The 12,972-nt window shown below is 41.0% G+C and overlaps 1 protein-coding gene across 1 annotated transcript; it reads left to right on the top strand.

The window, feature by feature from the left end:
- Positions 1-4,427: 4,427 nt before the first annotated feature.
- Positions 4,428-12,663, top strand: LOC117773836 (von Willebrand factor A domain-containing protein 7-like). The gene is made up of 16 exons (XM_034605583.1): positions 4,428-4,554; positions 5,785-5,972; positions 6,127-6,399; positions 6,531-6,621; positions 6,876-7,007; positions 7,745-7,931; positions 8,022-8,191; positions 8,773-8,885; positions 8,990-9,106; positions 10,065-10,286; positions 10,376-10,508; positions 10,606-10,755; positions 11,165-11,257; positions 11,347-11,621; positions 11,710-12,003; positions 12,108-12,663. Exons 2-16 carry the CDS (start codon positions 5,796-5,798, stop codon positions 12,528-12,530), a joined length of 2,850 nt encoding a protein of 949 aa, XP_034461474.1. The 5' UTR covers positions 4,428-4,554; positions 5,785-5,795; the 3' UTR covers positions 12,531-12,663.
- Positions 12,664-12,972: the final 309 nt, after the last annotated feature.

The raw sequence follows: 12,972 nt of genomic DNA, 5'->3' as shown, positions 1-12,972 counted from the left end.
TAACTTATAACCAAAATATCACAACACCACAAATCAAACTTATAAACATCACACAGAATCGAATAAACAGTCTTTGCTTAGCCTAGTATAATTATTAAGCCCAGTTGTGTTACCCGTCCGTGGAAAGGGAAAAGAGGTTGCTGTGCAGTTCGCAGTTCTGTGAAGTCGTCTTGCTGGTTGTGTGGCTACTGCCTTCGTAGTTCTGTTGGGATGTGCAGCTCAGTTGCTGTTTGAAGTTCTCCTGCAGGACATTGCGTCGCTGCTAGGAGGTTGGTAGAGCTTGGATTGCGAGGAGGTTTCCTTGGTAAGATGAGCTGGAAGCTGCAACTCTCCTCCATGAAGTTGCAGGGAAAGAGAAGATGTGAGCTGGAGAAGCCAGGCTTCTCCCCTCGGCGATGCAGGGAAAGAGCTGGACACCCTTCTCCTCTCGAAGGATTGCAGAAAGAGATAGAAGAGAGGGGGAACAGGCCTTATATTGGCCCGGTGACCTCACAGGTCATGGGGCCCAGAGTGACCAATAGGAGTTGACCCTTGTGTCTCTGGTGGGTTTTCACACCTCTGTGTGATGTTGAGGCCCCCTGGGAGACTGAGTTCCTTTGCTTTGGTTTTCTCCCGAACAAAGGGACATGCGGCTTCAGGCTTTTGACGGCACATGTAGGCCGAACTTTGTTTCACAAATTCCATGTCCCAACACAAAGTTTAGGGGATAAATGTAATATTTTGTTTGTAATTACTATTTTTTGTTGGAAGAGGGCTACTGGATAAAGAATCATCTGTAATAAAGTAATTTTAATATTTCGTTGTCCTACGGTGTTTTGTATTTGAGGAGAATGACAAAGTAAAAGTATTTAAATCTTTAAACAACCTTTTTCTTTATTGACTTTTTTTTCTCAAAGCGGCTCTGAACGTGGATTCATCATGTTTTGATACATACAAAGTGGAGGAATGGGACAAAGTACAGATTCTGCAACTTATTATCGTCCTTACTCACATTATCAATATGCTGGGGCCAAATTTCAATATTTAGTTATATTTATATTCTCTAGTTTGTGGTTATTTTACATTTGAATGATGGCACATGTGACCAAACTACAGAATGAGTCCTGCACTTCAACTCTTTAGGGGCGTTTTGTTTAGTTGGTGATGTATCATTATACGATTGTCTTGCATGATTACTGCAGAATCGCTGTATGGTGATATCGTTATCGTGGACCATTTATTCTATCATGAGCGATCTTAGTTTGTCTTAACCCAATATCCACATGATCAACATGAATAATTGTTGAAGAAAAAACGATTTTTTTGTTTCCTGAATTAAAATATCGGCTGGCTGAGCCCTTTCCCCCAGTGCCCAGGCTGCTGACGGAGCCACCTCCCTCTCATAATGAGGTCTTGACCTAGGTCCAGAGTGGTTTAGAGAGTTTACTGGAGGTTTCTCTGGATGTTGGGCCGAAGAGCAGAAAAGAGCTTCTTCAAAGTCTCTCAGGGAGGAAGAGCTGAGGGCCCGGTCCACATCCACGACTCCTCTGAAGGAGTTTGCGTATCTTACACCGGAGCCATGTGAGAAGTAAAAGTTATGATCATGTCTATATTCATATCGGTGTTATACACTTCACACTTGAATTTCTCTCACCTCAGCTGCAGTTTCCGGGAGGCGTCGAGGTGAAACAACCCAGCGCCTTTCCCCCCAACTGATGCTCCTTCCTCCCCTCCCACCTCCCCCCCCCAATCCTCTCAGCCAGTCCGGTCTCCAGAGCCCAGTCCACTGCTACAATCCCCCCGTCTCTCAGCAGCAGATTGTCCCTGGTGAACTCTACTGTGTCTCCTGCTGGTCCACACAGCAGAGCGGACAGGGTCTGGAGGTGGGGGTCTCCCCTGGGCCAGGCGGCCGGTCTCTGCCTGGCCAGAGAGCCACAGTGGCGGAGCAGATATTTGGCCAGCGCAGAGGTTTTGCAGATGAGCGTGGGTTCTTCTTCAGTCGTGGACGCCCGTCCTGTCCGACAACGTGCTCTGAGCCAGCGGAGGACGAGACTCAGCAGGAACAGAAACAGGGAAGGAAGCAAACAGGACAGACAGTCCCATACAAACGGTGCCATCTTTACATAAAGTAATCCGGTGGTTTTCTCTGGGACGTTCTGCTGTGATTCCCTCACTGACCTTTGACCCCGATCGTTTACAAACTGTTGCTTCATGCACCAGAGTGAAGGTCTGACCTGATAGGTTCACTGAAGTCTCGTTTCCCATTAACTTTAGTATGATTCTCCTCTTTAACCTTGTCTGTTGTCATTTCTTTTGTATTCTTTCCCCCGGTTGTTACCTGGAAATTCATTTTTGGGATTATTGATACAGCAGGAAACTGAGTTCTACTCTAACTCTATTTAAACTTTACAAAGGGGATAAACTCAGAGAGGATTTTTAAATTAGAGTGAATAAATGATAGAAATAACTAATTGTAGATGATTATAACAGTCTTTCAACTAGAAAAACTCCTACTTCGCAATCTGGAATCAAACAGTATAAAGATTTAAGTTAGATAATCACACATACATATGTTCCTATATATGTTGGCAGACATGCAAAAAAACAAACTAATACTTTTATTCCCATCGATTTGTACATTTCAGAATGTTAATTATTTATTCTAACATCTTTACGACATTACATGTCATTGAGCTGATGTTTTTATCCAAAACAACTTAGAGTTAGTGCATTCAACATCTATGAGGGGCCATTTTTGGGGGGGGCACTTTGGCATGGGCTGGGATTCGAGCCGCTGACCTTCTGGTTGGAGGACAACTGCTGTACCCCCTCAGCCTCAGCCACAAGTGTCTTTAACTAAACTGTTTTACTAAATAAACGGTCATCAACATTTAATTTATGTTTACCTCTTTTAAACTCTTTACCTCTTTTATTCTGCTCTTTTTAATCTCTTTTATTTTACTTGAAAGTTGTTTTCCTTCGCGACACGTGAAGGAACAAAATACAATGTCAAGGGATCCTTGTTAGAACGAACATAAAATCCCTTTGCTTACATTACTTTTTTTGATTCTTGTTTTTAATCTTTGAAAACTACTATACACTTCTGTCACACATAAAATCCCAGGTAACCAGTAATAATGAGGAAAAACGGCATAAATACTGCACAAAGAATACATACAAATGAATGCAGGCTCACTCTGGTTCTACAGTGTTTAACCATTCAGATGTTTTGATAACTGACTTGTGACTGTGAGTGATCAGAGATGTTGCTGAACCACTAATCAAAAACACATACCATCACCAGCACGGCAAGTTCCTCATGTAGCCTGTAATCAAGAGGATTGAAAACAAAAGAACACAGAGACAACATATAATTTCTTCTTTTGTGAAAACAGGTCAGACTGAATGCCAAAAACACACTCATGCACTCACTTTTATAATAAATGTTTTTAGGTCTGGTGTTCAGTGACTCATCACGTGGTAGCCACACACTGATGTCACACCCTTTTCATGGAAAACAGCTTTAGTTCTGATCACTTTAACGAAGTTTGAAGATAACCTAGTTTCTATCCAACAATGATGTTCTCACAGCAGTTTTAGTTATAAAGCACATTTCACACAGAGGTAGATTCAAGGACGGTAGAAACAACACGAGACATAAACAGAATAAATCAATTTAAAATCAGGTAGCACTGCTAAAAACAACTTTCAAGTCAAATCAAACAGATTAAAAAGAGCAAAATAAAAGAGGTAAACAAAAGAAAATGATGATGACCGTTAATTTAGTAAAACAGTTCAAAAACACAAAAACGTTTTCAGTCTGGATTTACAAACTGTGAATTTTGATCAGGCTAGAGATCAGACCACGGCCTTATAACAGTTTATATAAGTTTATATATGTTTATAAATGATCCCATCAACTCATCTCTTCTTGTTTGTTTGTGTAAGTCGTTGCTGTATAAGCCTCAGTGAAGCTGTGAATTGGCTTAAAAACGTAAGCCTTGTCTCTCAAGGGTCTATGAAAAGTTTGCTTTATTATGCACATTGATCATTTATTGGAAAAGTTCAAATCTATGAATTTTTTGACAAAGCTCGATCAGATCAGTGAGATGACAGCGAAGTGATCTACACTCTTAGTTCAAAAACAGACTTTCAAAAACAAAAACAGACTTTATTAGTGAATTCCCTACATCTCAGCCTTGTTTACTATATATTTATATTTGTTTTTGTGCCTTAGGTATAGAATTCTCTGCACTACTTTTGCATGTTTTCTATGAAGCAATTCTTTTTGTTTTGCTTGAGGAGCTCATGCAGTATTTAAACCATAGACTTCCTGCAAAAATAAAGGATAAATCAAATCAAATCAATAGAAACAGTTTGAGGTGTGTCCATTGACAAGAAATCAATTGAGGAGGTAATGCAAGTTCCCATGAATGAAAGTATGATTAAAATCAAACCTGCATAATGTGACAAAGAAAACCGGTCAAACAAGTGACTCCACCCCGGATGTGAATTATTATATATGTCAGAGTTTCCATGAGAGATAAAGTCTCCAAGACGACTTCAAGACATAAGGTAGGTTACACTCATATATCTAACAATCATTAGTGATGTTAAAACAAATATATATATAAAGTGACATCTGTCACATTTTTAGATTTTAATACAATTTCTTGTACTAACCAGAGCCTAGATTTTCAGAATATTATTATATGCGCCTAACTCTTGTTTTCACTGCACTAGCGTTCTTATGTTTGTTTTACCCAAATCTTGGATGTTTGTGATATCAGAATGAAATGCTTATGCTGGTGCAAATACCAAAGGCTACTATTCATGTACATACTATGCTTTAACTAATTAATAAGAACATAATCGATTTATTATAGATCTTTACAATTAATACCATCAGTCAAATAATTAAAGCACGGTATGTATGTAAATGGTAGCCCTTGGTAATTCAACCAGCTCAAGCATTTAATTCTGATCACAGAAATAGAAGAGATGGGGTTAAGTAATCAGAGATATTATATATATATATATATATATATATATATATATATATATATATATAATATCTGTATATATATATATATATATATATATAATATCTGTAACAACTCACCCCCGCTTTCTCTGCTTTTGATTGATCCCCTGAATATGAACATTTGTGTGTTTTCGTATCTTACATTTTGCTAAATTTATTCTAGTTAAAAGTGTGAAAATCATGTAACATCAGGTAACTTTCTTATAACATAATCCTTATGTACTTGTTGGTTTAATTTTTGGTGTCATTTACGTGAATATGCAAAGTCATGTTGAAGTAAAGTTGTACAAAAAAACTTCAGTAAAATTCATCACTGTGAATAAGTGAATCTGAAAAATGGACGTGAACTTGTATGACAGGTTTGGTGGTTGTTGTTGTCCCAGTGATTTAATGATTATCTTTAATAAACGTAATGCTCTAAAGAATAGGCGGATAATTTTTCACTGACAGATAAGACTGTCATGGTAGAAACTCCGACGTTAGGAGGAGGAAGTACATTAATAATAATGGTAATCCCGTGCCAAAAGTTGCTGCTTACATTTACAAAGTTTCTTCATAACACTTGAAAAATTAAATAACGAGACAGTCACCTATGTTATCATGTTAGAAATCAAAGAAAAATGCTGTTCAGCAAATAAAATGAAACAAACACATTCTGGCTGCACAGCTTTTGGGAGTACCACGGAGTACATATTGTGTTTGGGCACTATACAAATGAAATTGTACCAGTTTGTAATCTCTCCCTCGTGTCTATCGCACAGGTGCTGCAGTGATGGGTTGGTTGGCTGCGCTGTGTCTCGTGCTCCTGCAGACTGGGGCTCATGCATTTGATATTTTTGATGGAGACTCTCTGAATCATCAGGAGATCACTGAGAGGGCCATCCTTGAAACCACGCTGGGTGTTTGCCGTGATGTGGCTCTGGCTGCAGGCAAAAAGTTCACATCACCAGTAAGGGTTGAATCAAGCTAAATTACACAGATTTCATACTAACAAATAATAATTATTAATTCACACTGCAATAAAACTGTGTGTGTGTGTGTGTGTGTGTGTGTGTGTGTGTGTGTGTGTGTGTGTGTGTGTGTGTGTGTGTGTGTGTGTTTAGACACAGCCTTACACTGCTGAGTCTGTTGCTCGTGCCTGTGATGCGTCAAAATCCTCCAAGAGTTTCAGCCAAACCATCGAGTTTATCCAAGACAAAAATGTGGGTATAGACAAGCGGTATTTCTACAGCGCCCGTCATCACTTCGACAACGAGGAATTCACGAAGGGAAAGAGACTCATCACGAACGGATTATCAGCTGTCAAGGCCAACAATAAGCTCCAGAACTTTGAAGCGGCAAGGAAAAATGTGGGAAGACTGCTGCATTCTTTACAGGTACTTTCTATTTGTGATTATTTCTATTGCAGGTAATTTATGAAGTAAAATTGTGCTTCGATTGCATGAAATATTTTTTGGGGGGATCTGGGTGAAAATAACTACTGTGTCTTACCTTTTTAAATCTGAAGGATTTCTACAGTCACAGCAACTGGGTGGAAATGGGAGAAACAAATCCAAACTCCAAGCTGATCAAACCAGGAAGCATCGGAAAAACAGCAGGTAAAAGCATCATAGCTATAATGTCAGTGTGTGTGTGACAATTTCACCACCTTGTTTTCTTGCACTTTATTTAACCAATTGTATAGAACATTTAAAAAGTGTATGCTTATTGTCCTTTACACTGATTTGTGTGTCCACATGCACTTTTACTCCTCTTTGCTCAATGTGGGCTGATGCTCAACTGCATTTCACTGCACTGGTGTTGATTGTGTTCTACAGCAACTAAACTGAATCTAATCTCATCCAATCTACAGCAAAAAGCAGAGCAACCTGTCGCAGCTGCAACGGAGACGACTGCAGGAACAACATTCTGGAGGACATCCTGCGTGAAAAGATACTCACCACAGGATATTTTGAATTTTTGCCTGGAGTCTCCAAACCTAATGGTAAATGTGTTCATGTACCTGACTGGGTCATTGACAGGATCCGAATCCAATGCTGGTTTGATGAGTGTGATTCCCAGATGACAGAAGGATGTGGCCCACTTCAGGCAACAATGCAGCACTATACTGGCTTTCTTGTGGCCGAAACAAAATGGATGTGAGCCTAAAGTGACCCACTTTGCAGATATGGCCCGTATTTAACAATGTGTTTGCAAGCTACACATATATTAGTTGAATCATGTTCTAATGAAATGTTGACTTTTTGTGACATCCAACAATAATAAACCTGTGGATGCTGTGGCTTTCATGCCTCCTTGCTGGCGACACCCAGTGGCCAGAGGCATTATGTTTTTGGGTTGTCCATCCGCCCCATTCTTACCAACACGATATATATAAACGTGTTAATAAATCAATACATATGCAACATAAATAAATGGCTTATATGTTCTTTTAATTTAAGTTAGACATAAAATATCTGATGCAGCACGCAGTAGTAACCACCTTGATCTGCATCCGCACCAACATTTTTGGGTTCTTCTCAGTTCAATAGTTTTTGTGTAATCCTGGAAAAAAATAAAACAACCAACAAACAGGCACGGGTAAAAACATAACCACCTTAGCCAGGGTAATAAAACTGAAACGCATACATATAAATGCATACGGAGGAATGTTGTCACCGATAGAAGAGGCACGTGTCAAGCTGAGCATGTCATTCTTATTCTGTTTCTAACGGTAAACAGGAAAATGCAGCCATGGAGGTGGATTTGACAGAACAAGCAGCACTGATCCTACGGGTGGGATCAACAAAGACACGACTGATTCTGAACACGGACATTTCCACTTTAAAGCAGCAAACATGGCCATCGCTGCGACCAGGCAGGTGCTGGAGGACATTCGTCGGGCTGCCGGTGACGCCACATTCCTACAGTAAGAAACCAATCGGTCACAGTTACTGTATGCACTTTAAAAATCTGAATCACAAAGTTAATTTCAACTTTTTGAAAACTCATTCCTCAGGCTGATGGGAATCAACAAAGGGAAAGCTCTTTGTTTTGTGATCGACACCACGGGAAGCATGAGGGATGACATTGCAGCAGTGAGGACCGTCACAAGCGCTATAATCAACAGCAGAGTGGGGACAGAGGACGAGCCCTCGGCTTACATTCTCGTACCATTCAATGATCCAGGTGGGACCTGAAGTCTTCATAATCCTGTACATAGGTCGTTTTTCCTACAGAGAGTTTACTCTTTATGTCTGTTAAACCGTCACAATGGAAATGAGTTGACCTTCATCTGCCGCTTTCTTGTACGACATATTCCCACGATAGATCATATTCGCACAGCGGCCGTTCTCCTCTGCTGTCACTCTCAGGGTGGGAAGCTCAAATACTCTTAACAGAACAATGTTGTACTGCCATGATCCGGGTTGTAGGTCATATTAACTATAGACTATATAAGAACATGGATAACATGACAGCGCCCCAAAAGTTAAATGTTATGATTGCCCCCTGGTGGCGACTGCTAACATTAGCTGTCGTCCAATCAGATTTATCGTTTTGTCAAGTTCCATCACTGTTTATTCGACCTTGAACCTGAATCACAGCAGTACAACAGTTAATAACAGGATTTGAGCTTCTTATACTGAGAGTTCATGATGTCCGTGGTATAAATATGGGTTTTAAGTGATTATGGTAACAAAAATCGTAAACTACTCACCAAGATGAAAAATAAAATACTTCCTCCCCTCTCGTCTCTACCTGAAACCCAGCCTTTGGGCCCCTGACGAGGACTACAGATCCAGAGGTCTTCAAGAGAGCTATCAATTCACTTACTGCAACTGGTGGAGGAGATTTTCCAGAAATGAGTCTTTCAGGACTTCGGGTACTGTTGAAATCTTTGAGACTACTTCAAGATCTGACCCCGCAAAATCCCACGATAACGGTTTAAAACAAACTACGTTGGTGCTGCCTGTCTCCTTCATACAGCTGGCTTTAACCGGTGCTCCTCCAGGGTCTGATATCTTCCTCTTCACTGATGCACCTGCTAAAGACGATTACCTGTTGGGTGCAGTGATCACACTCGTAGAACGAACCAAATCAGTGGTGAGTATAGTCCTTTGTCCGAGTAAAAGCACAGGCCGGGGAAATTAATATTGCAGTAAATTTGTATCAGAGAATTTACTTAGAAATACAAAATAATAACTGCCTATAATAAAATGAATGACATAATAACAGAGCTATGCTAAAACAGCCGTAATGAGTGTTGGGATGCTAAAGAAAACTCTATGGTTCTCGTCCTTGAGTTTAATGTGGGAAAAATTCAAACTGGATAGTTCCACTCTTTACTGTAAATTCAATAATGCACAGCACAGCAAAGCTTGACCAGAGAAACATGACCTGCTTTACTCGGTGGCAGTTTGGTGAAGATACAGAACTTCTTTTTATGTAGGTTTATTCTTTGTCAGCAGGATTAAGGCACGGTCACACGCATCGTGTATCTGTGGCAAACCTTCACTCCTCGTTCGCTTCAGAGGCAAACAAAACAGGCAAATCACAGCTTGGCTTCGCATTGACTTCAACTTTGACCGGCAATATTGGTTTTGCATTTGTGTTTGTGTGACTGGGCCCTTTTTGACTTCATTAATGATCCACTTTATGTGACCTACTTCATATATTTATGATAATAATGAAGCATATTGTTTCATCTGTACTGGCAACCATCGTGTGAGTGTGCCTCACGCTCTTTCAGCTTTAAAGGTGTGCACAAAACTCAATAGTCCACAGTTAGTGGTCTACTCCCTGGTTATACCAACGCAAAAACACAAAACTCAATCTTACCAGCACTTATGTCATTTTCATGACGTTTAAAACAGGAAAGCAGGATTGAAATTAGCTTTGTAAAGGCTTCTAGGCTGTGTTACTTGCCAGGTTAGATAGTACTGTTGTTTAATTGGCCAAATATTAGCTTTTATCTTCTCACAGACTGATAATACATTCCATGTTTTTATTGCAATTTTACATGATCTTGTCTCAGTGTCTCATTTACCTACTTTCTTTTTAGGTGAACTTCATGATAACTGGCAGTCTGGGATTTCGTCGCCGAAGAGAGAGTAATAATACCAACGATCAACAACAACAACAACAACCCAAAGCGATAACAAAAGCATCTTCCAAGGTGTACGCGGACCTGGCTCAGGCTTCGGGAGGTGTGGCTATACAGACCACAAAAAGTCAGCTGCTCGCGGCCACCACCATCGTAACAGGGTCCTCCAGCTCTGCTCAGGTACAAACAAAACGCTCACACTGGCATAAGACATTTGTAGATGATTGATCAAGATTAAATTGTGTCATCAGTTTTAATTAATCTTCCAGGTCCTCCTTCTGCAAGCGGCCAGGAGTCCTGGAAAATCCGACAATTTCACTTTCACAGTGGACGAGTCGGTAAAAAACCTCACCATCTACATCAATGGGCGCTCGGTCGCCTTTACTCTCATCAGTCCCTCAGGTGATCTGTCATTGTTACTGGTTAAAGCGATTAGTGTGTGTTTATTAACCATTCATTAAATAGTTAACCAGTGTGCTTTGTTTATTGTTTTCTCTAGGTGTGTCTCAGAGCAGCACTAACCTGACGGGACCTTTGATCAGTTCAACCCAGTCAGTGGGAAACTTCCAGACTCTGGAGCTGACAACACAAGTGGGACCGTGGGAAATAAGATTAGTGTCAACAAATCCCTACACGCTGAAGGTCAAAGGTGAGGCCTCCGGGATTATGTTGCTTCATCACATAATGAGTACTTAACATTACATTGTTGTATATCCTTTATCTGGACCGGACAATTTTCTCAAAACACAAAAGAACATGGTATTACTTAGAAAAGGTTTAGTGCTATTTTTGTTCCTCAAGCTAAACTTGCTAAACTTGCCAAGCAGATTTTGAACCTACGATCTTCAACATGGAAGATGTGCGGCCCAACCACTGAGCCATAAAATCAACGGTCAACTACTCATGTGTTTAAAGCTGTGACAATATCGACCAGCTTGGTCCAGGCGGAAATATCTCATCATCTACTGATTGCAAGTGACGTTACGGTGAATTAAGTCACGGGCGGATTTACATGTGGCTGCTATGTTTAACTTTTTCGGAACTTTTATATTTTGCAGGTGAGAGTTCCATCGACTTCCTCTCTGACTTTCTGGAGGTGTCCGAGGGCCCATTGGGAGGTTTTGAAGTCCTGGAAAATCGCCCCAGAGCTGGTAAAGGACCCTGATCTTTGTGATACGTAAAAAATGATATCGATCAACTTCTACATGCTTGAATGGATTTATTTTATTTTACCCTGAAGGTGCCAACGCCAGCCTGAGGGTGACGGTAACCGGGGATGTGTCTGCCGTAGTGGAAACAGTGTTTCTGGTGGTATCGTTAACGTCAGAGAGGGTTAATGGCAGCGTGGAGGCTCTGGGGAAAGGAAAATTCTTAGCTCGGTTTGACAATATTCCATCGGGTGAGTTTGTGGTGCTTGTGAAGGGCCACAGCAGCAACACTTCCTCCAGAGCAACTGCATCATTCCAAAGGCAGACATCCAACTCTATCCGTGCCTCTGCTGTGACTGTTTCTGCTGTACGTAAAATACATCGGACTAAAAACTGAACTGCAGTTCTGATGTTTCACCTGTTACTGAATGTTTTTCCTTTTGTTTATTTTTAAGGATGATTTAGAAGGTGTCTTGGAGCCAGGAGTACCTCTTTCCGTTCCTTTCTCTGTGTTGAATAATGGCTCAGGAGGCAGCTTCACAATCCAAGCTACCAATGACCAAGGTTTTACGCTATCGTTCCCATCCACTTTACCCCTGACCGCTGGAAGCAGGGCTAATGGCACGGTGAACATCACAGCACCTGCTAGCACTGCATCTGGCACCGACGTCACCCTGACCATCGAGGCCAATGCTCCAGGAGGCACGGACGCCAACTATGTCGTTCTGCGTTTGACTGTCCTCATCCCGGTAACTCTCAAAATCATTCTACCCTTCATCCTTGTTTCAACGATTTGAATTGCTGATGTAAAATCACTTGACTTCATCTTCTTTTTTCTTCTCTCTCTCCGCAGGTGACTGATTTCACTGAGCCAGAGTGTCAGCTGCTCAACCTGCAGTCCAACTGCTCTGCAAACTGCAGCGCGTCGATGTGGGAGCTGTCAGTGGTGGTGACCGATGGGGTGAACGGGACGGGCATCGACACCATCAGCTTCAGAGAAGGCAACGGGACAATGAACACCAGCCTGCTCGCTGGTAATGCAACGCTGGTGTCCTATAATGCGTCTTGCTGTTCGCCTGATGTGGAGATAGTAGTTGTGGATCAGGTGGGTAATGTAGGCTCCTGTTCCTACACGGTCCGGACAACGACACCAACCGTGAACACCACTACAACCACCGCACAGCCGGCAACAACAACAGCAGCTTCTGCACAAGCGGTTCAGTCTTTTCTTCTTTGCCTCAGCATCACAATTCTAGGGCTCAGCTTACCCATCTGAAACGGGATCAGTTCAATCTGTACATCAAGGATCAAGAATCAAATATTAAGACATGCTTTTGGGGTTTTGAAAATCAGTTGCCAGTTTATCCTCAGTATATACTCAGGATCTCAGTTTTCTACTGGGAGGTGTTTCTAAAATGTGGGAGCTTTGAGTTTGAAGCTTTGTTTGCTACAAGTAGGCACTGTGGTATGATGAGGACATATGATGAAGATGCTGGACATATTTATTCACTTATATACATCTTTCATAATGTGGGCTTTACTGATATTAAAGCTGTGATTGTTACTGTTGATTAAATGAAAATGTTATCTACATCTGAGACTCATTTATTTCACAAATAATAAAAAAATATATCATGATAAATAGAATATAAAACCAAAACATGGATTACAAAATGAAGTGGAAATATTCAAGCCCATACTGTCGAGCTTTTAGTGGC

The sequence above is a fragment of the Hippoglossus hippoglossus genome, chromosome 14, assembly GCF_009819705.1.
Source record: "Hippoglossus hippoglossus isolate fHipHip1 chromosome 14, fHipHip1.pri, whole genome shotgun sequence".
NCBI lineage: Eukaryota > Metazoa > Chordata > Actinopteri > Pleuronectiformes > Pleuronectidae > Hippoglossus > Hippoglossus hippoglossus.
Note: the sequence above shows the minus strand (reverse complement) of the source record. Positions and strands in the feature narration are given on the sequence as shown.